This window comes from Scardinius erythrophthalmus (assembly GCF_964197995.2).
Source record: "Scardinius erythrophthalmus genome assembly, chromosome: 11".
Taxonomy (NCBI): domain Eukaryota; kingdom Metazoa; phylum Chordata; class Actinopteri; order Cypriniformes; family Leuciscidae; genus Scardinius; species Scardinius erythrophthalmus.
The window spans coordinates 1,911,796-1,935,101 of record NC_138231.1 but is presented as its reverse complement, the minus strand read 5'-3'; the positions used below and the strand labels follow the sequence as shown (position 1 = coordinate 1,935,101).

The 23,306-nt window shown below is 37.8% G+C and overlaps 2 protein-coding genes across 3 annotated transcripts in view; one reads left to right on the top strand and one right to left on the bottom strand.

Moving 5' to 3' along the window:
• Positions 1-33: 33 nt before the first annotated feature.
• Positions 34-13,749, bottom strand: actr10 (actin related protein 10). Its single transcript, XM_081378555.1, has 13 exons — positions 13,576-13,749; positions 13,247-13,319; positions 12,751-12,833; positions 11,192-11,300; positions 10,579-10,686; positions 9,672-9,739; positions 9,498-9,574; positions 7,498-7,533; positions 7,259-7,338; positions 5,374-5,447; positions 5,094-5,175; positions 3,367-3,568; positions 34-1,517 (listed from the first exon to the last, which is right to left on the bottom strand). Exons 1-13 carry the CDS (start codon positions 13,650-13,652, stop codon positions 1,336-1,338), a joined length of 1,251 nt encoding a protein of 416 aa, XP_081234681.1. The 5' UTR covers positions 13,653-13,749; the 3' UTR covers positions 34-1,335.
• Positions 13,750-15,798: 2,049 nt separating this feature from the next.
• armh4 (armadillo like helical domain containing 4) overlaps positions 15,799-23,306 on the top strand; it is a 9,972-nt gene continuing 2,464 nt past the window's right edge. Inside the window, exons 1-7 of one of the 2 annotated variants that reach the window (XM_081378662.1) lie at positions 15,799-15,957; positions 17,473-18,015; positions 19,629-19,889; positions 20,812-20,883; positions 20,955-21,098; positions 21,179-21,210; positions 22,530-22,664. In XM_081378662.1, coding sequence (XP_081234788.1) covers positions 17,589-18,015; positions 19,629-19,889; positions 20,812-20,883; positions 20,955-21,098; positions 21,179-21,210; positions 22,530-22,664 — 1,071 coding nt within the window. In that variant the 5' untranslated portion in view covers positions 15,799-15,957; positions 17,473-17,588. The remainder of the gene's footprint in view (positions 15,958-17,472; positions 18,016-19,628; positions 19,890-20,811; positions 20,884-20,954; positions 21,099-21,178; positions 21,211-22,529; positions 22,665-23,306) is intronic. The other variant, XM_081378663.1, reaches the window with a different exon arrangement.

The following is a 23,306-nucleotide window of genomic DNA, read 5'->3' as shown; positions in this document are numbered from 1 at the left end:
ATAACACTTAAATGTACAAATATAATAGAAGACCCCATTTTGAAATGTTTATTTCACAAACCTAATAAACAGTAAATACGCCAACATTTTCAACATATTCAGCTCTTCAAACTGGTTGTTAAATATAATTGAAATGGGATGCATTTTCTTGACACTATGGTCTGATGGTGCAGGAATAAGCAGACATTTAAATAATAATAAAAAAGTAGCTTTTTGTCACTACTGACAAAGAACTGACATGGTTTAGGTTGGATAAATGTCATGCTCTGGAAACAGTTTATGAAGTTATTTCATGAGTGAAGCAGAAGCCTGTGGTGGTTTTAGTTTCATCTACTATTAAAAATCAAGTAAAGCTGAAATAATATTACCGACTTTACACCAGTGGTTCTCAACTCTGGCCCACTTTCCTGCAGATTTTTGCTCCATCTGTGATCAAACACACATGTAAAGGCTTCTCAAGGTCTTCAGGATTACTAGGAAGTAACAGACAGGCGAGTTGGTCAAGGTTGGGGTGGATCTCGAAGGCCAGTGTTGAGAATAGACTATTACAGACTCAATCAGATACACTGCCATTCAAAAGTTTTGGATCGGTAAGATTTTTAATGTTCTTAAAATAAGTCTCTTCTGCTCAACAAGGCTCCATTCATTAGATTAAAAATACAAAAAAATCTATGTGAATATATAGTAAAGTGTAATTTAATCCTGATCAACGCTGAATTTTCAGCATCATTACTCCAGTCTTTACTGTCACATGATCCTTCAGAAATGACTCTAATATGAGGATTTGATGCTCAAGAAACATTTATGATTATTATCAATGTTGAAAACAGATGTGTACATTTTTATTTCAGGATTCTTTGATGAATAGAAAGTTCAAAAGAACAGCATTAATCTGAAATAGAAGCTTTCTATTCATCAAAGAATCCTGAAAAAAAAAATTGTACACAACTGTTTACAACATTGATAATAATAATCATAAATGTGTCTTGATCATCAAATCCTCATATTAGAGCGATTTCTGAAGGATCATGTGACACTGAAGACTGGAGTAATGATGCTGAAAATTCAGCTTTGATCACAGGAATAAATTACATTTTAAAATATATTAAAATAGAAAAGTTATATTAAATTGTCATAATATTTAACACTATAACAGTTTTTTTTTTATCAAATAAATGCAGCCTTGGTGAGCAGAAGAGACTTCTTTTAAAAACAGTAAAAATCTCACAGATCCAAAACATTTGTAAACTTTACAGCATTTTACCGACAGAAATCGCTCTAAGCAGACACGGGTTTTAGAGGAGATTATATGTGAACGGTCCAGAGTTTATGAGTTCATTTCTCAGTGGAGAAGGCCCTCTTCATGAGCGGTGGAGGCGTCTTGCCCGCCTCGTAGACGGAGTCCGGTGGAGGAGCGCTGAGACAGCACCAGTCTGGGACGCGGCCCGTCTGGTTATAGTAATCTCTGGACACCGAGCGACTCCCTAAAATGTCCTGCAATGCTCCAAATATAGCACCTACATGGGAAGAAACAAAGCATCCTTGAGTAAATGGCAGTAAATTGGGTAACACACTGGACCCTATCATACATCGAGCGCAATGCAGCGCCAGGCGCGACGCAAGTGTGTTTTGCTAGTTTCAGCCCAACGCAGTTTTCATTTTTAATGTCCTGCGACATGTTGTTTAAATAGCGAATGCATTTGTTCCCATCTGTGGCCATGGCCTTCTGGTCTGAGAACGAGTGTGTGTTCAGGAGCATGTAACCATTCTGGTTACATGAACGCGTCAACGCATTAGCACCAGAACATGGAGATTTTATTTTAGAGAATAATCGCAAAACCTATTTGATATTCTATAATTAAATAAACGAATCGAATATCCAAAAATTGTGACTCATCCCTGCATAGAATCTCTTGTTTCTTTTCCCAAATCTTCACTCACGTCTCACCCATTTTCTAAAGGGATTATAAACGTTTCTTCATTGGTTCGCTTTTAATTCGGCCTATTATATTCGTATTCTTTACTGTGGTAAAGTAGAAAAATGCTGTAGCACAGATAGCCTACATTTGTACTTGCATGTCAAATTCTATTTAACACAGTTTGTGCTTGTTATATTAGACATAAGGCACGCGCCTTAGTTTAGATATGCGCGGGTGATTTTTAGTTTCACTTTCTCTGGCAGCGCAATCTCAAATATAGCCTAAATATTTCGCCCTTGTGGAGGATAAAATTCGCTCTTCAGACCAATTTACATCAAGTAGAAAACACGAAGATATCATAAAAGAGATCGATGGTCTCTTTCCTGCTCGTGTCCCACATCCCTCTCAAAGCGCAGAGCGGTAGGCAATATCACGCGTCTTTGTGTGGAAATATAAAACGAGATAACCTTGTTTGAAATTCTATATTGACTGGGTTAAATAGAATTGCATTACTAAAAAGAGACAAAAATACAATTTTCATTGACTAAAACTAGACTAAAATGTCATCAGTTTTCGTTGACTAAAACTTGACTAGACTAAAAAGAGTATGAACGTGACAAACTAATAAAAACTAAAATGACAGCTTGACACAAAGACTAGACTAAAATTAAAACAGGCCGCTAAAAACAACACTAGTTGTTCTTCACGCTAGCTAAAGTCAGCGAATAAAACACAGACACAATGAACAAGTCACAATAATATTCGAAAAAAATCGTTTTACTGAATAATTAAGTAAACCTAATTTCTTTATCTTTGTAAAGAAACCTCATTGTTTAACTGCTACTCTCTGCTGTCTCAGATGACGACGACATCACTTCCTGTCGGCCACCGTAACATCTGTTGGGTGTAATTCGCAACCTCACCACTAGATGCCGCTAAAGATTACACACTGCACCTTTAAAGTGGAAATTAAGCAGTCAGTCTAATTTACATAATTTAGTAAACTGATTTCCACTTTAATAAAAAAAAAAGTATAACAAACATAAACATTTCGTTCTACTAAATAATGTCCCAGCAGCTGATTGTGACATTTATAGCCTTCGAGTAAAGGGATTTGGGGTAAAACACTTCTACAGCCAGTTATTTTACTTTGAAATGTGTGTTTCAAGGCTGGAATGTGTGTTATTGTTTTGGTCTGTGATACTGCATGTTGCGTGTCTCAAACTGGCGACCCGTGTGAGTGTCGAGTCTGAGGAGGCGGGAGAAACGACGATCTCCGATATTTTGAATTTGGACTGCAGTTCCTATTTCCACCACTAGTTGTCATTCTTACAGACTGCACCTTTAAATGGACCATCAAAAAAAAGTGAAACCGAAAACTGTATTCATCATTTCTCGTCCCATGGAGAGGTCAGGAGTCTCTAAAGCCATGCGTGTCGGCGCTCACCTCCTAGCCAGGCGGTGCAGTTGGGTTTAGCGGGCGGGCTGTGGATTCGGAAGCTCTTGGTCGCGAGAGCATCATGGTACTTGGGTTTCTCCACCAGCGAGCGGATCTCAGCCAGGAGTCGGTGCAGGAATCCGGGAAGCATGGCCGTACCACCGATGATCACCAAGTTCTCTGACAGAACCTTGCGAGTGTCGATGGGACACTAGTGTGGTACAAACGAAACACAAATAAACAAGGTGAATGCTGGGAAGAATTGCAAAGAGGCAGGGTGGATGATTACTAGGGTGTTGCTTTGGGATTATATACACACTACCAATCAAAGGTTTTGGATCGGTACGATTTTTAATGTTTTTAAAAGAACTCTCACTAAGGCTGCAGTAATATTGTTAAATATTATGAAAATTTAAAATAACAGTTTTCTATTTTAATATATTTGAAAATGTAATTTATTCCTGTGACAAAAGCTGAACTTTCAGCATCATTATTCCAGTCTTCAGTGTCACATGATCCTTCAGAAATCATTATAATATGATTGATTTGATGATTAAGAAACATTTATGATTATTATCAGTGTTGAAAACAGTTGTGTACAATTTTTTTCAGGATTCTTTGATGAATAGAAAGTTCAAAAGAACAGCATTTATTTTAAATAGAATATTTTGTAACATTATAAATGTCTTTACTGTCACTTTTGATCAATTTATTTCATCCTTGATGAAAATCCGGGGGAAAAAATGCAAATAATTGTTTTCAACACTGATAATAATCATAAATGTTTCTTGATCATCAAATCATCATATTAGAGTGATTTCTGAAGGGTCATGTGACACTGAAGACTGGAGTAATGATGCTGAACATTCAGCTTTGATCACAGGAATAATGCATATGGTTTTGGCTATAAACAAACTAAACAATTGATGACGCATCAAAATTTGGGCAAATTAATTTTTTTTTACCAAAATCGTTGATGTTTCCAGTTTTTCTCAGTGGCTTTGGGACATTTCTCAGATCACAACTGAAATTCTCAAAACTTCTTGTTCAACCTCCACATTATCTAGTCACTTGTGCACATCATAACAGCAATTTCTCATTCTTTTGCACAAATAAAATGAACAAGGTGAATGCTGGGAAAAGAAACACAAAACTACACATTTACACGTAACGTCACATTTACCTCAGAAAGCCTTTCAGTGTCCATAAACTCCATAGAAAATTACTCTAGAGAGGATCGTTCTGATACAGACATGCACTAGATTACATATATTTTTATTTAATCTGTTGTCTTCATTATTTAATGTATGTTTGGTCACACTTTATTTTAAGGTGTCATTGTTACAGTGTAATTATATATTTAAGTACCGTTTAATATTATTTAACAACATGTACTTACTATAGGATTAGGGTTTGGTTGAGGGTTAGTTGCATGTAATTATGCATAATTTACTGTTATTACTATAGTAAGTACATGCAACATATGTAACAAGGACACTGTAAAATAAAGTGTTACTGTATGTTTGAATAAATCCGTCATGAAAACAAGTTATTACAGCCATCGTTTAAATGTTTATATTTCAACAATAAATTGGAGTAGAAACAATTACATCACAAAAAGTTTCATTATGTGTAATTTAAACGTTAATAAAGCAACTCAGTTTGATTATTCGCTTCAGGGACTTTTCCAAGAGTTTGCCACGGCACACAACAGCTGATCTAAAGATCTCACACACCTTAACCAGAGTGTCCAGCATTAGCGTGGCGATGGACTTCTCCTCATTATCCTGCTCGAACAGCATCTCAGCCACAGAGTCTCTGGAAAACCGGCAGAATGTGGGTCAGACTAACAAACAATAACCGAGAGCATCCCAGTTAACAGGACAGAGCTCGGAGACAATGGTGAGAACGTGTCATTTCACTTGCAGCTCATTAATCTCAGCTCAAATATGTGACCTTGAGTGATATGAATTGGGGGAAAAAGCAGATCATCGCATCTGGTGAGAAGGTTTTTACCTGATGAAACCCTTGACATGCAGAATCTTCTGGCCATCCAGTGGATATTCCACATCTGGAGGAGGAGCCGGTCTCTGGCGGACCAATGAGAACCAACTGTGAGTATTCTGACGTCTAATAATTCCACTTCCATTATTACATTGAGAACACAAAGCAGGTCAAATAAGCAGGACAGTCAAAGTTAAACTGACTTGATAAAACAAATATAATTCATTTTTAATTAAATTTAATCCTGAATGTTTCTGTATCTATTCCTTAATTTATTTTTCTGTTTATTTAAAAATGTATATATATATATATATATATATATATACACACACACACATACACACACACTGTTATTGGTAAATGATGGAGAAAAACTATATTTATAAAAAATATCAAATAAAGACAGAACATTTCACAAAAGTATTATTGTTTTAGTTTGATAAGGGATTTTATGTTTCGCTAAAAATGTTATCTTGATTTATTTATTCATTTTTAAACAATCATGGCAAGCACCATTGCAGACCCAAACCTGCAGAAATTCAAAATAAATAAATGCAACAATAGGAAAATAAAGAAACAACTTAATTTTTTTCATTAAAGCAACAACATGTAACTTTTCAACCTTCATAATATATTTCCAAGACCCTTGTGATAGTACATCGACTTACAATAGGTTGAATGAGACGTCTGCCAGAGCCTGACGGGGTCTGTATCGCTTTTACTGGCACTATGTCACTTCGGGGTGCGGGTAGTAACCAGCGCTCAAAAAGAACTACAAAATTCGACTGCTTTACAGCATACGTCACTTCGCCCAACACTTCCTCAAATGTGGCCAACCAGCGCGTTTGTTTTCGTACGTCTGTTTTCGTCATGGCTGAAGCAGCAGCGAAACGTAAGAAGTCCAAGGTTTTGTCGGAGTAGAGTCGGAAGAGGAAAAGGGAGAGTGATAAACTGAAAGGCAGGACGAGGATCAATATGGGTCGAGCGTTTGCTCGCTGGCGTTAGCTTATGGAGGAGGAGAGTTACCAGACCGATGCTGACTTGGCCGTCATGCTGTTGAACTAGTAAGTAACTGTAAATTGCTTGCATACTATCTTTAGTTTTTCTAATCTGTTGTGTGCCTGGCTACGTTACGGAAACTATCTGGTCCTCCATTTATTTATCTTCATGAATCAGCTAGTAGATGAGCGAATTATCAATCTGGTAGCTAGTAAACACTAACATGCGTTAGTTTTAGATGGTTAGGATGCTATCGCTATTATTCTCGTTCAGATTTGAGCATTGTAATCGACATGCAAATCGCAAATGTTTGAGTTAAAATGTTTAGTCTACTAAATATGTATAAATTATAAAAGGAGGAAGATTAATAATATTATCATTGCCCATATGAAAAGAAGCCTACATGCTTCATATACAGTAACCGTAAATCATTTTATGACAGCGGTAATGGACAATTCCGCTTCCAACCTGTAGGGCGACCGCTGAGGAAAAGTTCCATGTTGTTGCTTTAAATTTAATCCTGAATGTATCTTTATTTTTTTTCCAAAATGTATTTTAAAATAAAAAAAATTTTAACTTATAAATAAATAAATAAATAAATATATTTATATATTAATTTAAACATTCTTTCATTTCTATGTTTATTTATAGAGAAGAATGTGAATAACAAAAGTCCCACAATTAAAAAACTATATAATACATTTAAGATTAAATACATGACAAAAAAAAATAAAATGTTCAGCTGAATCAGTTAAACAATTAAAAAAAAAGTATAAAATCTTGCCTATTTACATTAAAAAGTCCTTAGTTTGTCCCTAGAGTATGTTTGCTAATATTTATATCAGTTACACGTGTAAATCGACTGACGGTTTTAACAGTTTAAAGCGTGTTCTCTGACCTCAGCTGATCCATCCATGTTGAACTTGGCCTCCTGGATCTTCATTCCTCTCTGCAGGTCACTGACAAAACACGTGCGCACTAAACAGACAAGACAACAACATGTCAATAACACAGTGTTTGAAACCCATTTTACTTTACAGATTCCTGAGGGAAACTGCTTTTACAAGAATAAATGTAACGCAGGTCTTGATTTTATGCATGGGGAATGTTAGTGAAAAGCATTTCTATATGACAAACCTTTGATATCCTCCACTACATCTTCTGGAATAGTGCCTGTAACAAACACCAACAGATAATCAGACAGCCAACCAGAACAAACACGGTATTAACCCTATAAAGCTACTGGATCATATTTCATAGGCCTCGAAATGATCAAAACTTGCTGTCACACTCAATCTCCTCAGTCCTTCTGTCTCTGATTGATAGTTTAGACTCTTTTATCAAGTAAAAGTCTTTTAGTATAATTGTACAAACGTCCTTCCTCAGCTCGTGCTTCACGTGTCTTTCTGTGTCAAATCTGCACTGATTTTATCAAGTAAACGCAAGAATAACTTGAAATGTGCTTGTCCTTTAGACAAGTAAACCGGTCATTTACTTTATCTGGAAATTTTTTGATTTTTTGTGATGTAAATATGATTTATTCTGAAGCAATATTCCCATCAGTGTTCTATCAGCTTTGACATTTAAATCTGCATATTTGTGATATTTACATATAGTGCACATTACATACGTGTAATTATATACAGTCAAACCAAAATTTATTCAGACACCCTCAACATTTCTCACATTATCACCGTTTATTCGCTATAGTTTAGAAAATGGTGATAAAATATGAGTTATGAACTCAGTTGATATTTGACTGGTTTTGTCCGTCCTTCTGTTAGACTTTCTCACACATGAATTATGTTGAATATCTGTCAGCTGTTAAATTTAACTACACAATTAGATAATACCAGTTTAGCTCAACCAATCACCAAGCAATGCTTCATTGTGTTCAGTCTGTGTGTAAAAAGAGCATTAGCAATTAAAGAAAACACACTTCAGCAAAACATGATCAGCTCAAAGTGTCTGAATCATTTTTGCTCCCAAATTTGTACAAATTTTACTGGTAGTCACTGTATAAAGCATTTATGGGTATAATATGCCACAGTTTACTTTATTTGTGTCCTGCACCCACTATTAAAAAAATATAAAAAATTATGTAACACTGCGTATATGTAACACCGCGTACATGTAACACCGCGTACATGTAACACCGCGTACATGTAACACCGCGTACATGTAACACCGCGCTTATATGTAACACTGCTTATATGTAACACCGCGTACATGTAACACCGCGCTTATATGTAACACTGCTTATATGTAACACCGCGTACATGTAACACTGCTTATATGTAACACCGCGTACATGTAACACTGCTTATATGTAACACCGCGCTTATATGTAACACCGCGCATATGTAACACCGCGTACATGTAACACTGCTTATATGTAACACTGCTTATATGTAACACCGCGTACATGTAACACCGCGTACATGTAACACCGCGTACATGTAACACCGCGTACATGTAACACCGCGTACATGTAACACCGCGTACATGTAACACCGCGTACATGTAACACCGCGCTTATATGTAACACTGCTTATATGTAACACCGCGTACATGTAACACTGCTTATATGTAACACTGCTTATATGTAACACCGCGTACATGTAACACCGCGCTTATATGTAACACTGCTTATATGTAACACCGCGCTTATATGTAACACCGCGCTTATATGTAACACCGCGTACATGTAACACTGCTTATATGTAACACTGCGTATATGTAACACCGCGTACATGTAACACCGCGTACATGTAACACCGCGTACATGTAACACCGCGTACATGTAACACCGCGCTTATATGTAACACTGCTTATATGTAACACCGCGTACATGTAACACCGCGCTTATATGTAACACTGCTTATATGTAACACCGCGTACATGTAACACTGCTTATATGTAACACCGCGTACATGTAACACTGCTTATATGTAACACCGCGCTTATATGTAACACCGCGCATATGTAACACCGCGTACATGTAACACTGCTTATATGTAACACTGCTTATATGTAACACCGCGTACATGTAACACTGCTTATATGTAACACCGCGTATATATGTAACACCGCGTATATATGTAACACCGCGTATATGTAACAACAGTGTGTCTTACTGATGACGGTGGGGTTGAGGCCGGTGCTGGAGTCGGTGTCCAGCATGCATTGCTCACTCAGCAGTGTGTGCAGCTCCCTAAAGACCACACACACAACACACACACACACACACACTGAGAACACCAGCAGCTTTATCTTACACACAGCCTTGATTCATGCCACGCTGGACTTACTTATGAATGGCTTTTCCAGCCATTGGCAGAGCCTCCCATGCGGACAGGATCGGGATGCCCTCATAGATCTAGTGCACCGTTAAAGTCATGTAACCCGATAATGATAAAACTGCTTTGAAACAATCTGTGTTGTATAAAGCACTATTGAAATAATCCTGACTTGACTTGAACAACATCACTTATGAATCATTCACAATATGATCAGGAGTGTGTTTCCCGTACAACACCGTAACTCGCTGGTTAACTACAAGAGTGCGATGCATCGTTGAAGAAATCAACTATAGTCACGACTGTTTCCCGAAACCGCATTGTCGCAAATTGGTCGTTCAACCGCGTTGGTTAATGACGTCACGCAGGTGTTGGAGTGATAACTACTGTTAATGAACCTGTTTGAGACTGAATTAACACTAGATGTTTTGCTATAAATTACAGCCATGCATCTGAGGACTATTCCTCATTTTTCTCAGTTATTTTGCTTTATTTCCAGATTCAATCATAGACTCATTCTTACACTAGAGCTCGTTCACACACGCGCACTCTTCAGAAACGGTGCTTTAAATCTCTCGACAAACTAAAATGACATAAATGACATTTGTATGTATTCTAAATAAAAGATAAAGATTGCACTGAATGTCAGCTTGCTTATTTTGCTAAAGATAAGGATTTATTGAGTCCACATGTCATGAAAACTAGAAACTGCTTCTAACCACAGGTCGAGAGTGTCGTTCAAACACACAACTTTGCGATGGTGTTTGCGAATGTTCATTGGAACGATGGTTTCGGGAAACACAGACTCGTTAAACTGCTGAAAACGACAGAACTTGCGAACATGCTTTCGGGAAACACACCCCAGGAAGACAGTAAACAGAGAGAGAAGTTTCAAAGCGTATTTGCTGTCAAAGGATCCTGGTAAGACCAGCGTCTCAGTGTATCCACAATCCATGACGAGAGCCGACTGGATTCCCAGAGACATGAGAGACATCAGGTGACCAGGAGCAAACAGGACCGACGGGACCTGCAATACAGACGAGTTTCAAGTTTGTTTTTATTTATATAGCACATTTATTCCTGTGATCAAAGCTGGATTTTCAGCATCATTACTCCAGTCTTCAGTGTCACATGATCCTTCAGAAATCATTCTAATATGATGATTTGATGCTCAACAAACATTTATGATGATTATCAATGTTGCAAACAGTCATATGTTTGTGGAAACGCTCATAAATTTTATTTTTCAGGATTCTTTGATGAATAGAAAGTTCAAAAGAACAGCATTTACTTCACATTAACAGTGATTATCACAGAATCTGTGTTCTCTAAGTTTTAACTGGGTGTGGAATCCCAGATCAGAGTCTAAACAATCTGTTTTGAGTTTCATAATGCGAATCTGTACGAAAGACTGATTCGTCTGTTCGATACGAATCACCTGATCTTTTGATTTGAGTTCAGCCAGTTTTAGCTGAATCCACAGTGGAATGTTGATGAAAACAGAAACCGCTGCGAGCCGAGGATGACTTTACCTCGAAGTGCTTGAAGAAGACTCTGGAGAGCGTTTCTCTGAAGTGTGAGGGGCAGAGGAGGGATTCGATGATGACCACGCGCCGGTCTCGAGGGTTCACCAGCAGATGCCTGAGGAGAAACAGCATCATGTGTTCAGATCATGAGCGAGGAATACGCTGAGCATGACTCAGGGCTCCAGAACAACATTTGCGGGCAGTAGCAACACAACTAAGTTGACTTGATTTGGCAGCTCTGGGGGGATTTTTAAATCATAAAGTTAATTCAATTATAAAACTATTATTGTTTTGCATTAATAACATGGTTACTAATAATATTACTTGTTTGTTTATTGGAAATTTGACAGTAAAGCACTAAACAGTGTTGTGCAAAAAACTCATTTTTATAGGGAAAATGTAAATATACTCCTATTACTTGTGCCGTTGTTTTTCTATAGTGTCATCTTGGACTGACCGACAGCTTCCGCGATTATAAAAGGAGCGCTTTTTACTTGCTCTCTGTGTAATTCAGTCACAATTTGAAGAAAAGTTTTTGTTTTTCATGAGACTTTGTGATTTCCTACTTTTTTCTCCATATATTAGGGAGTGGAAAAGGCTAACGTAAGTCAATAAGTGCCTATGCCGTCATCTTCCGGTTAGTCCCCCTGTAGTCAATCATTGTATTCCGTAAAACTCATCTTTAATCACCAAAATTACACATTTAAGAGTTTTTTCCTTGGAAAAAAATTCTTCATGCCTTAAAATATCTTGACTGTAACTCGACACCCTTGCCTTATTTAGCATACGCGGTTCTATGAATATGCAAATGAGCCCCGCCTCCACTCACACACTCAGCTCAGAGATCCACTGGTTGTCGATCACACGTTGATCTGATTGGTTACAAGCTAGTTTGTGTCGTCAGAAACACCAGCGATTTCAAAGCGTGTTTTTGAGACTGTCTTTGGTTCACTGCAGTTTTAAGGAGGAAATACTCAGCAATGCTGTCGACTTATGAATTTACACATGGTTTGTCTTAAAGCAGATTAAAAACACCACATAGACACATAAACAACATTGAAGGCTGGATTTTCACCACAGGGTGAAATTTTATAATTAAATAAAATTATTTGTTTGCCACAAAGTTTTAGTTTTCCTGCATCTTTAGACTTTTAGTTTTTTTTTAAATCATCACCTTAAAAATAACATTAAAATTGGATAATATTTAAGGCTTTGAAGAGCTGGAAAAAGTATTTGGAAAGTAGCCTACTATCCCTTGGAAAGTGTAAAGGTTGCATGAACCCTGAGATGAATAATGAAAAAAAACAAAAACATTCTGCCACAATACCATGATAACAGTTATCGTTTCTACTTTAAATCAATGGTGAAATGACTACTTTAACTTGATCCTTCATGATTCAAGTGTTTTTCCTGATTTCCCAAGTCATATGCAACATAAAAGGCAGCTCTTATCCGTCGGGAACGTGCTGGTGGCACCAGTACAACCTCAAACAAAATTTAGTCGAACCAGCAAGAAAAAAGATCGCAAAATGCAACCATTTGGTCCAGATGACTGACTCTCGTACCTGAAGTACAGCAGGTGGACAAACTCCTTCAGGATGGTGTACAGCTCCTCAGTGTTGATGTTGTACTGGACGACTCGAACAGCCTGGAGACACGATCATTTAAAGACGCATGAATTTGGAATATTGCATTGTTATACGTTGATAAGGGTGCACATCATTATTTGTTTAATAATCTTGAATCAGAATAAGTTCCTCTTGCAGCATCTCTTCTCTGATGAAGAGGGCGGGGCTACCTGTCACTCACATGAGATCAGCCAATAGCAAACCACAACCATCCAATCAATTCTCCACAGACACAATCAAGCCCCGCCCACATTTGTTCTTGTTCGAGAAGCGTTTCGACACACACAATAGGAAATAAAGGTGCATAACTTCCCTTTCATGCTGACTTTGACATAGATAATATTACATTTTAAAGCATTTGTTACAGCAAATGTTGTCTGGTACATATGATTATGATTTATTAATTATGATTATAAAATGGAGATTATGAGACCTCTTGAGATCCAGGGTGTTTAATTTCACTGGGAATGATGAATCTCGGGCCAGTCTCGCCAGCAAAGCCACATCTACACATTACAAACACAAGAGAACAAAACCAGGTCAGCACAAACACATATTTCCGTGCGTCTCATACGTGATGAAGTTTGCGTCATTGATTCTGTATACCATAATACTTTTGTTAGTGATAAATGATCATCAATTTAATAATGCACTGATGAATCGGGACGTTTAACTCATGCGGGTCTCATATCGTATAATTTGACTAAAACATCGACTTTATTTACATTCTATGAACGCGACGCACTAATAACAGTCACTTACTTTGTGTACGCCGCTCCTAAATCAATGACTACGGCTGTCTTCTCCCCTCCACTGCCCAGGCCTTCAAACAAGGGCATTTTATCAATAGAAATAATTTAACAACAGAGAAAAAAAGAGATTAATATTGTGTAAACACAACGCAGACACTCATAGCATCACAGAGAAGGGCGGGGTCCTTCGCAATGGCTGCCTTGCATTCGCCTGAATAAAAATATTGTCGGCAACAGTAAATAATCCAAATAATCGAATACGCAAACATTTCTACACGTTTACATGATCATTCTTTTGTACAGCTTTTATGTGTGCCGACATATGTATGTGTTTAATAAAAAGCGTTCTGCATGAAGTATCCAATGATCTGAGAACAGTTCTTCACAGTTTACTGACCGTTTGAATGTGTAGGATTTGGGCGGGTGAAGCTGAACCCAGATCAGCTCTCCGTGGACACTTTGAGCCAAGGCGCCTTCAGAAATTAATTTGACGAATCACTACTTTTAAAGGGATAATTCACCCAAAAATGAAAATTCTGTCATCATTTAAACACCCTGTTCCAAACCTGTATGAGTTTATTTGTTCTGCTGAACACAATGGAAGATATGAAGAATGTTTGCACTGTAACCAAACAGTTGTGCTGCACCATTTTATGGAAGCTTGTTTCTGCCCCCAAAGAACAAAACATTTTAAAAGATAATTGCAACTTTTTATCTCACAATTGCAAGTTTACATCTCGCAATTCTGACTTTATTTCTCAGAATTGCAAGATGTAAAGTCAGAATTGCGTGATACAAAGTCGCAATTGCATGTTATAAAGTCAGAATTGCAAGATAAACTCACAATTGCTAGAAATACGCAATACTCGCAATTCTGACTTTTTTTCTTGCAATTGCGAGTTTATATCATGGAATTCTGACTTTTTAACACCCAATTGCATGTTATAAAATCAGAATTGTGAGATACAAACATGCAATTCTGAGAAAAAAGTCAGAATTGCGAGTTTATTGCACATTTATATCTCACAATTCTGACTTAATAACACGCAATTGCGTAGCCTGGTTAAAACCAGACCATTCTCAGTAGTAACTGAGTTATGGTCTGGCAAAGCTTCATTAATAACTCATTTCCAAAGGGGCGTCACCAACGGACGTCGCTCAAATGCCTCTGGGCGCAATTGGATAGACCTAAAACCAATCAGAGCGATCGTCATTGTGTAAAGCCATATGCTGCGTCCCAATTCGCAATACACTACGCCATAAAAGTATGTACTCTTTTTGTGAAGAAAGGGTATTTACTTAGCAAAAAAGTAGGCAAGCTTTGGGACATACTACATTTTTCATACAATCTTTATCGGACTGATCTGTCACGTAAACTGCCCTGCCAATCATCTTGTCACAGTTAAAATCCTCTATTAAAGGGTTTGTTCACCCAAAAATGAAAATTCTGTCAGTAATTACTCACCCTCATGTTGTTCCAACCGCGTAAGACCTTCGTTCATCTTCGGAACACAAATTAAGATATTTTTGATGAAATCTGAGCCATGTCTCACTCCTCCATAGGCTGCTATGTGACGGAAACTTGCTGGCCCAGAAAAGTTATTAAAGAGATCGTTAATATAGTCCAAGTGACTCCAGTGGCTCAATCTTAAGTATATCAAGCGCCGAGAATACTTTTTGTGCGCAAAAACAAACAAAAATAACGACTTTATTCCACTTTTCATTTCCTTCTCTCTGACAGGAAGATGTCGTCGTCTGAGACAGCAGAGAGTAGCCAGTTAAACAATGAGGTTTCTTTACAAAGATAAATTAAGAAATTAGGTTTACTTAATCATTAAGTAAAACTATATGTTATTGTGAATATTATTGTTACTTTATATTATTGTCATCATTATGTCAGTGTTTTATTCGCTGACTTTAGCTAGCTTCTTTGCATGAAGAACAACACAGTGATGAAACGCGTTTGTCCGTTAAGGGCTCCTGTAGAAACATGTAAGGGGACCCGCGGTGTGTCTGTGTAGAGATATGCCTTTTTCTAAGCTAATAAAAACATAACGGTTTATTATGTAAGGTCTTTATACACCACTGAAAACAGTGTTATGTATATGATATTGCATTTCTGTCAACAGATCCTCCTAAATATTACACAGTGCACCTTTAAAAAATGACTAGAGCATTAATTATTGAAGTTTCCCGCGCTGTCAGTAAGCTGGCTTCAGTCGACTGCGCAGATGCAGACGAGGTTCAGAGGAAACTTCAGTGTGGCATGAGCTGACGCAGACAGAGGAATAACGGCAACGAGCGCTTATAATGCCTCTTAAGAGCGGGAACGGGTGACTGGAACACTGCGCGTGCACTGGACATGAGCCTGATCCGCGTTCACACACAGCAGGTGAGGATCTGCGTCATTACTGTGATGATGTGCCATTGTGTTTGTTTACTTCATATTAAAGTTGTCCAGAAGAGCAGTCGGTGTCCGCATGCTGTAATGCACGTGACGCGGGAGAACCAGAATCTGACCATTGCGCATTCACATATGGAGAGAAATTACGCAGCATATTATAATAGTGCCTGACTCAGACATATGAGGTGCTCAGTGACAGAGACAATGTAATGCATTAATGCATGCAATTACAGTACGCATGTTATTGCATAATATATATACATCACGCATTTACTTTATGATTAATAACTGCATGGAAACCTATGGATGATACAGTAGGACGCATTGTCTCCGTGCTATTTTTAGATACTGGCAGAGAATTGCAGTAGTGTGTGTGTGTGTGTGTGTGTGTGTGTGTGTGTGTGTGTGTGTGTGTGTGTGTGTGTGTGTCAAGTTACTGCTGCAGAAAGAGCGAGGAAATGTGGACCAGGACAAAATGGGTGGTTAAACTAGCAGCACAAAACAATCAAATCTTGAATATACATCCAACAATTCTAGAGATTAATATGGTTTTTGTTGTTTATTACAGCCAATACTGATCATTTTTAAGTGTGATATACCAATATACAGAACCAATGTTTAATAATATTTTCTTCTTTAATACAATAAATAAATAATCATTGGAATACGTCCGTGAAACATATGCATTATGAATGCATTCAATTTGAATAATTTATTATAGCATAAATGGATGCAATTAAAACAATTTGAGCAAATTGCATATTAATTATTCGCCTGTTGTTTCCTAGTGAAATGCTGTTTATTCGTAAATTCTATTCTTCATAAAAGCACCATTATAGACATGACAGATTCTTTTAAAGTCTTATAAACCAATCAGGTCAAACAGTGGATCTCTGAGCTGAGTGAGTGAGTGGAGGCGGGGCTCATTTGCATATTCGTAGAACTGCTATACTAAATGAGGAAAGGGTGTCGAGTTACATTCAAGCTATTATAAGGCATGAAGGATTTTTTTTTTATGTAATTTTGGTGATCAAAGATGAGTTTTAAGGGATACAATTATTGACAACAGGGGGACTTTAAATAATATACCCTTAAAAATGCTTAAAAGGTACCCTTAAATAGTGTCATTATTCAGATCAATGTTGATTCAGATCAGTTCAATAATGTTCAATATCTGATGAAGAAATAGTAAAGCCACTTCAGTCAGTCTGTGTAAAACCAATGCATGCCAGACTCATTCTTGTTCTAGTTTAGAAAATGGTAATAAAATATGAGCAGAACTCAGAGTTATGAACTTTAGAAAAGTGAAAAGACATGAAAAGTAGTCAGTGTATGAAGAATATTTGGGTAAAATATGTCACAGTTTACTTTATTTTGCAATCAGGCTACATAAATGAACTATAGTGTCCTGATCACACTAGTAAAACAAATATATATCTGGTGTCTGAATAATTTTTGGTTTGACTGTATACATTATATGAAAATCTGTCATTTATGTCACAGCACATTGGATTCCTTCCTTCCACTTGCTCCTGTTTCTAGGAAGTGTGCTTGAGTGTTTCGGACCCACTCACGTTTAACTTCGCCTTTGGACTTCGTGCTCGAGTGACGGATCCGCTATGTTGACTTTGCGAAGTCTCCTGTTGGTCGCGGTGTGTCTCTCCATCCGGGAGACTCTCGAGGAGTCGATGGATAAAGGAGGTGATAAAGACACCAGGACTCACTCACTCGACTCGTTCTCCAACTCGTCCTGGTTGACCAACAGCTCACAAAATCCCAAGGCAGCTCAAACGTCTGCTCCGGGAGTTACGCACAGGGAATCCGACGGGATTCACGAGGAGTTTGGCAGAGCGACGGCGGACGGAGACGAGCGAACGAGCGACACAACGGACTCTCTCCCGTGTTCTCAGACGACGTGTTCTCCGAGAACCGACACGCTTCAGACTCCTTCGGACTCTCTGACCGGCGTTCCCAGCGGAGACTCGTCTGGACCGAAACTGCTGGACGCGGCCGATACCTGGACGGAACCGGTTCATCTGCGGGCAGGTCAGTGATCGACACGCATTGTGGCATCCCAAGCGGCAACCTTCCGATCTCTCTCTAACCCTCTGGTGCTCTACAGTCATTTTTGACGGAATTTTTTTTTTTTTTTTTTTATAGAATTGTTTACTTCATCGGAATGGTACGAAACCTGGTAAAGGTTTTGGCACTTGCTGTGTGAAAAATCATAAGCATGATTCGAACAGGTTTAATGGTCCTGAAAAAAATAGTCCCACTTGTGCTCCTTGCGGTCTAAGATGAGCGCATTGGAAATGAATGGAGACGAGTTTCCTCTAGTGGAAGCGTTTGGTACTGCAGCCGAACACACTCTCACTGAAAGATCATTTATGGAGATATCAACGTAAAATTTTGAACACAACTTGTTTAGATTTATGGCTTTGATTTTCTCAGTTTTTGAATGAAACATGTTTTTGAAAATATATATTTCATATAGAAATTGAAAATGTTATTTTTACACATTTTTCATAACAATAAAATTCTGTATCTTTTTTAAGTTAACTTTTTAAAACTTTTTTCACTTCAGCAATAATCTGCCAAGTGTCGTCTTTGAACAGAGATCAAACTTCAGTCTGTCGCTCTAAAGCGTTCAAGATTTACCACAGTTTAAGTTGGAAATTTAATTTCAGGTCTATGCTCAAAAAGTCAATAAATGGATTATAAATACAGCGTAAATATAACTTAGTACCATAAATCCCCTAAAAATACAAAATATTCAATAAAAAATATAATCGATCTAAAATATAGTACATTAATTTCATTGAAATAAAATAATTAATTTCGGTCATTTTTGACCGACACGCGAAGAGCACCAGATTCATCGACTGGCCACTAGAGGCCGGCTGCAGAAGAGACTCAATCCCATAGAGCCCCATGTTAAAATGTCCAACTTTACAGCAGAATAAAACATGTTTACAGCCTGGTGCAAAAAGTGGTTTCGGTCTATAAAGCTAATTTTACCCTTCATGACGACTGTGAGTGGGGGGAATATTTTTATAACTCATCCATTTAAATTATATTAAGCCTTAAAGTTTTGCATAATTAAGGGCGTGGCCACTTGAGTGACAGGTGGATTGCGGCTGATGTCACTACTAGTGTTTGTCTGCTGTCTGTTAGCGTCACGTCACCTCAGCTAATCCGCCTCACTGCACATTTACGTTTATCTGGGAGTGACGTTGCCAAGATGGTGATGGCCGGCTCCGCCCACTTTGAGCTTCGAAAACGCTCTTCAGAAACACTATGGGTGACGTCACGCACACTACGAACATATTTTTTACAGTCTATGATTTTAATGTTAAACGGCCCAAAGGAACAGTGTATCTGTCCATGAAGTACTTTCGTCAAAGAACAGAGCCAACAGTTGTAGTAAAGTACGAGTATAGAGTTCTGGTTCTGGGCTGAAAACATCTGCATTAGTAGAGGTTCTGAGTAGAGTGGGCACTCTGAACCCCAGCGGACGCCGACGGCAGCCTAATTACGTTCTATTTTGAGTTGTACTGGAGAAAAGTGGAGCTGACTGCTAAAAGAGGCGTCTGCACGTTCATTATTAATGTTAACAGCTCTGTGTTTGATGTTCTTGGCTTTGCATTTCCCTTTTCCAGAAGAAGTGAGTGTGCTGGACCTGGGCACCGATGCCACCATGCCATCCGAAGACCTGCCTCTGATCTTCGAGGACGTCGCATTGCCATCCGTAGTGTCCGTCACCGTGGCGCCGGCTGCCGTGACGATGGGAGACACGGAGCGAATGGTGTCCATGGATACGGCGCACACTTCCTCTGATGTCCTTCTCTCAGGAACGCTGGACTGGCAGACGTCTGGAGCGAGAGCCTCCGTCACAGAACCTGATGCGTCACTGGAGCGAAGTGAGAATGCTTCCAAATCATATAATAATAATAATAATAATAACTAGATGAGTAAAGGTTGATGACAAACTTTAATAAAAAAAAGCCAGGTCTGAAAGTTTAAAATAACTTTGAAGAGCTTGAAGGTTTTACTCAGAGACAGTAAAAAATGTTACTAGCATGTTTTAGCATGCTGCTAGCATGATTTAACAGATTGCTAACATGTTTTATTATATTGTTAGCATGTTGCTAACATGATTCTGCTTGTGGTTATCATGATTAGCATGTTGCTAGCATTATTTAACACATTGTTAGCTTTTTTAACATGTTGCTAACATGATTTATCAAGTTGTTAACATGATTTAACACATTGCTAACATGATTTAACAGATTTAGAACACTTCTAGCATGTTTTAGCATGTTGCTAACATGATTTAACACGGTGCTTTCATGAATTAACATGTTTCTAGCGTTTTAACACATTGATAGCATGACTAAGCATGTTGCTAGCATGACTTAGCATGTTGCTAGCATGAATTAACATGTTGCTTCATGATTTAGCACACTGCTAGTAGGAATTAACACTTTAACAGGAAATTAAACTTTGCTGGCATGAATTAACATGTAGCTAGCATGATTTAGCTTGTTGTTAGCATGTCCTAAGCTAGTTGCTAGGCTTTCCCAGTGATAGATGCGTAGTGGATGTAGCTTAAATACTAATAGAGTTATTGAATTGCCCTCAATGTTAGGGTTAGCATTTTTAATTGTCATTTTTAGGAAAACCGTAAGTCGGATCGGTTAGAAAAGATATAGAATAGTCTGAAGGTCAAGCCAACATAATTAAATAAAAGCTAAACATTAGATTAGAAACACCTTAACATCATATCAGCTTCTACAAGATGAACAAATGTATTTTTGTAAAGCATTCTGATTGGTCTTGCAGACGATGACATCACACAGAGCTCAGTTACCCATCAGACTCTGGCGGTCGTTCACGAACATCTGGAATCTAAAGGTTGGTGTGTGTGCGTTTAAAGCGCTAGTTTCTGACACGCCGCGAGCTGAACCGACGTCTCTGTCTTACAGATGAGCCCGATGTAGACGAGGAGGAGGAGTCTGAGGAGGAGAGTGAAGAGGACCTGATGGAGAGCACCCTGGCTCCACACACGCGGCCGCCCTACAGCCTGATCCCCCCTCCCCCCGTCTGGGTGCAGCGGAACCAGGGCCTCGGTGAGCACACACACACAGCCATGCTAGCGTGAGTCTCGTCAGGAGCTTCACTACTAACGTTCTGTGTTTGCTGTGTGCAGTGCGGAGCTGGGTGGAGCTGATCCGGGAGAAGGTGCGCATATTCACACTAGTTCACGTTTCTGAAAGAGTCCATTCTACTCACCTTGATCGAAAATAAATTTAAAACAGTGAAATATTATTACAATTTAAGATAGCTGTTTCTATATGAATTTATAGTAAAGTGTAATTTCCTGCTAATTCATGTTAACAGCGTGCTAAAAGATGCTAGCTACATGTTAATTCATGTTAACAATGTCTTAAAACATCTTAGCAATGTGGTAATTCATGTTAGCAGCGTTCAAACATGCTAGCTACATGTTAATTCATGTTGGCAATGTGTTGAAACATGTTAACAACATGCAAATTAATTATAATTTATGTAAACAGTGTGATAAAACATGTAACCAAAATGCTAAGTCATGTTAGCAATGTGTTAAAACATGATATCAACATCCTAATTCAAGCTAGCGATGTTTTAAAACATGCTAACAACATGCTAATTCATGTTAGCAGTGTGTTAAAACATGATAGCTACATGCTGATTCATACTAGCAACATATTAAAAAATGTTAACAATATGCTAATTCATTCTGATTTATGTTAACAACATGCTAAAACATGCTAGCAACATGCTAATTCATGCTAGAAACATACTAAGCCATGCTAGTAATGTGTTAAACTAAAGCATGTCAGCTAAATGTTAATTCATGTTATCAATGTTTTAACAATATGCAATGTTAACGACATGCTAATTCATAGCCTACTAACAATGTGTTAAAAAATGCCAACAATATGTTAACAATATGCTAATTCATCATGATTCATGTTAACAACATGTTAAACATGTTAACGAACATGATTATTCATGCTAGAAACATACTAAGTCATGCTAGCAAAGTGTTACAACATGTTTATTCATGTTAGAAACATGTTGGCTATGTGCTAATTCATGGAAGCAGCAAGATAATTCATGTTAACAATGTGCTAAAACATGGTAGCAACATTATAATGCATACATGCAATGCAACGTGCTATAAACATGTTAATTCAAACTAGTAACATGCTAAAACATGTTAGCAAAATATTAAAACATGTTAATTTATACTAGCAATGTGTTAAAAACAGCTAGAAACATGCTAATTCATGTAAGCAATGTGCTTTTTTACAAAATGTTAAATCATGCTAGCAATGTGCTAAACATGCTAATTAAGGAATAAACAATTTACTATATTTTCACATGGACAACAGCTATTTTAAATTGTAATAATATTTCACTATTTTTACTGTATTTTTGATCAAATAACTGCAGCTTTGGTGAGCAGAAGAGACTCTTTCAGAAACATTAACACATGTTGATTATCCCCCTGGTAGGCTGGTTACGTGTCGGGGATGTTGGCGCCTGTTGGCATCGGGATAGCTGGTGCTCTTCTGCTGGTCGGTGCTCTTTACAGCATCAGACTGATCCATCGCAAGAGGAGAGACAGCTTCAAACACCAGAGGAGGAAGGTATGCATCAAAACACTGGCAAGAGTCAAGCATAACATCAAATCATGACGTCTCAGTGTTAGATAATGTACACACCAATTCTATCACTCGAGCCCTTTGAAAGCTTCAGATTAGCTTGAATAGTGGTGGTTTTAAACTTGTGACTTTGCTACACATGCTAGCAGTGAATAGCTACATGCTAATATCAATTAGCTTAGGGTTAAAACATGATAAAAACAAGTTAACATGTGCTAGCACTGTTGCTAGCTACCATCATGCTAGCAGCAGGCTAATTGTGTTAGCATCTTGATAAAACCATGCTATCAACATGGTAATCATGTTAACTTCTAGTTAAAAAAATGTTAGCAACATCCTCTTTGTGTTAGCATTTTGCTAACAAAATCTTGTTAACATATTGTTAAAAACATGCTAACATCATGTTAACAACATGCTAATTGTGTTAGCATATTGTTAAAAAACATGCTAGGAACATGCTAATCATGTTAGCATTTAGCTAAAAACATGCTAGCAAAATGCTAATTATGTTATCTTGTTAAAAAATGCTTGCAGCAAGCTAATCATGTTAGAATCTAGTTAAACATGCTATCAACATGCTCATAATGTTAGCATCTTGTTAAAAACACGCTAGCAACATGGTAATTG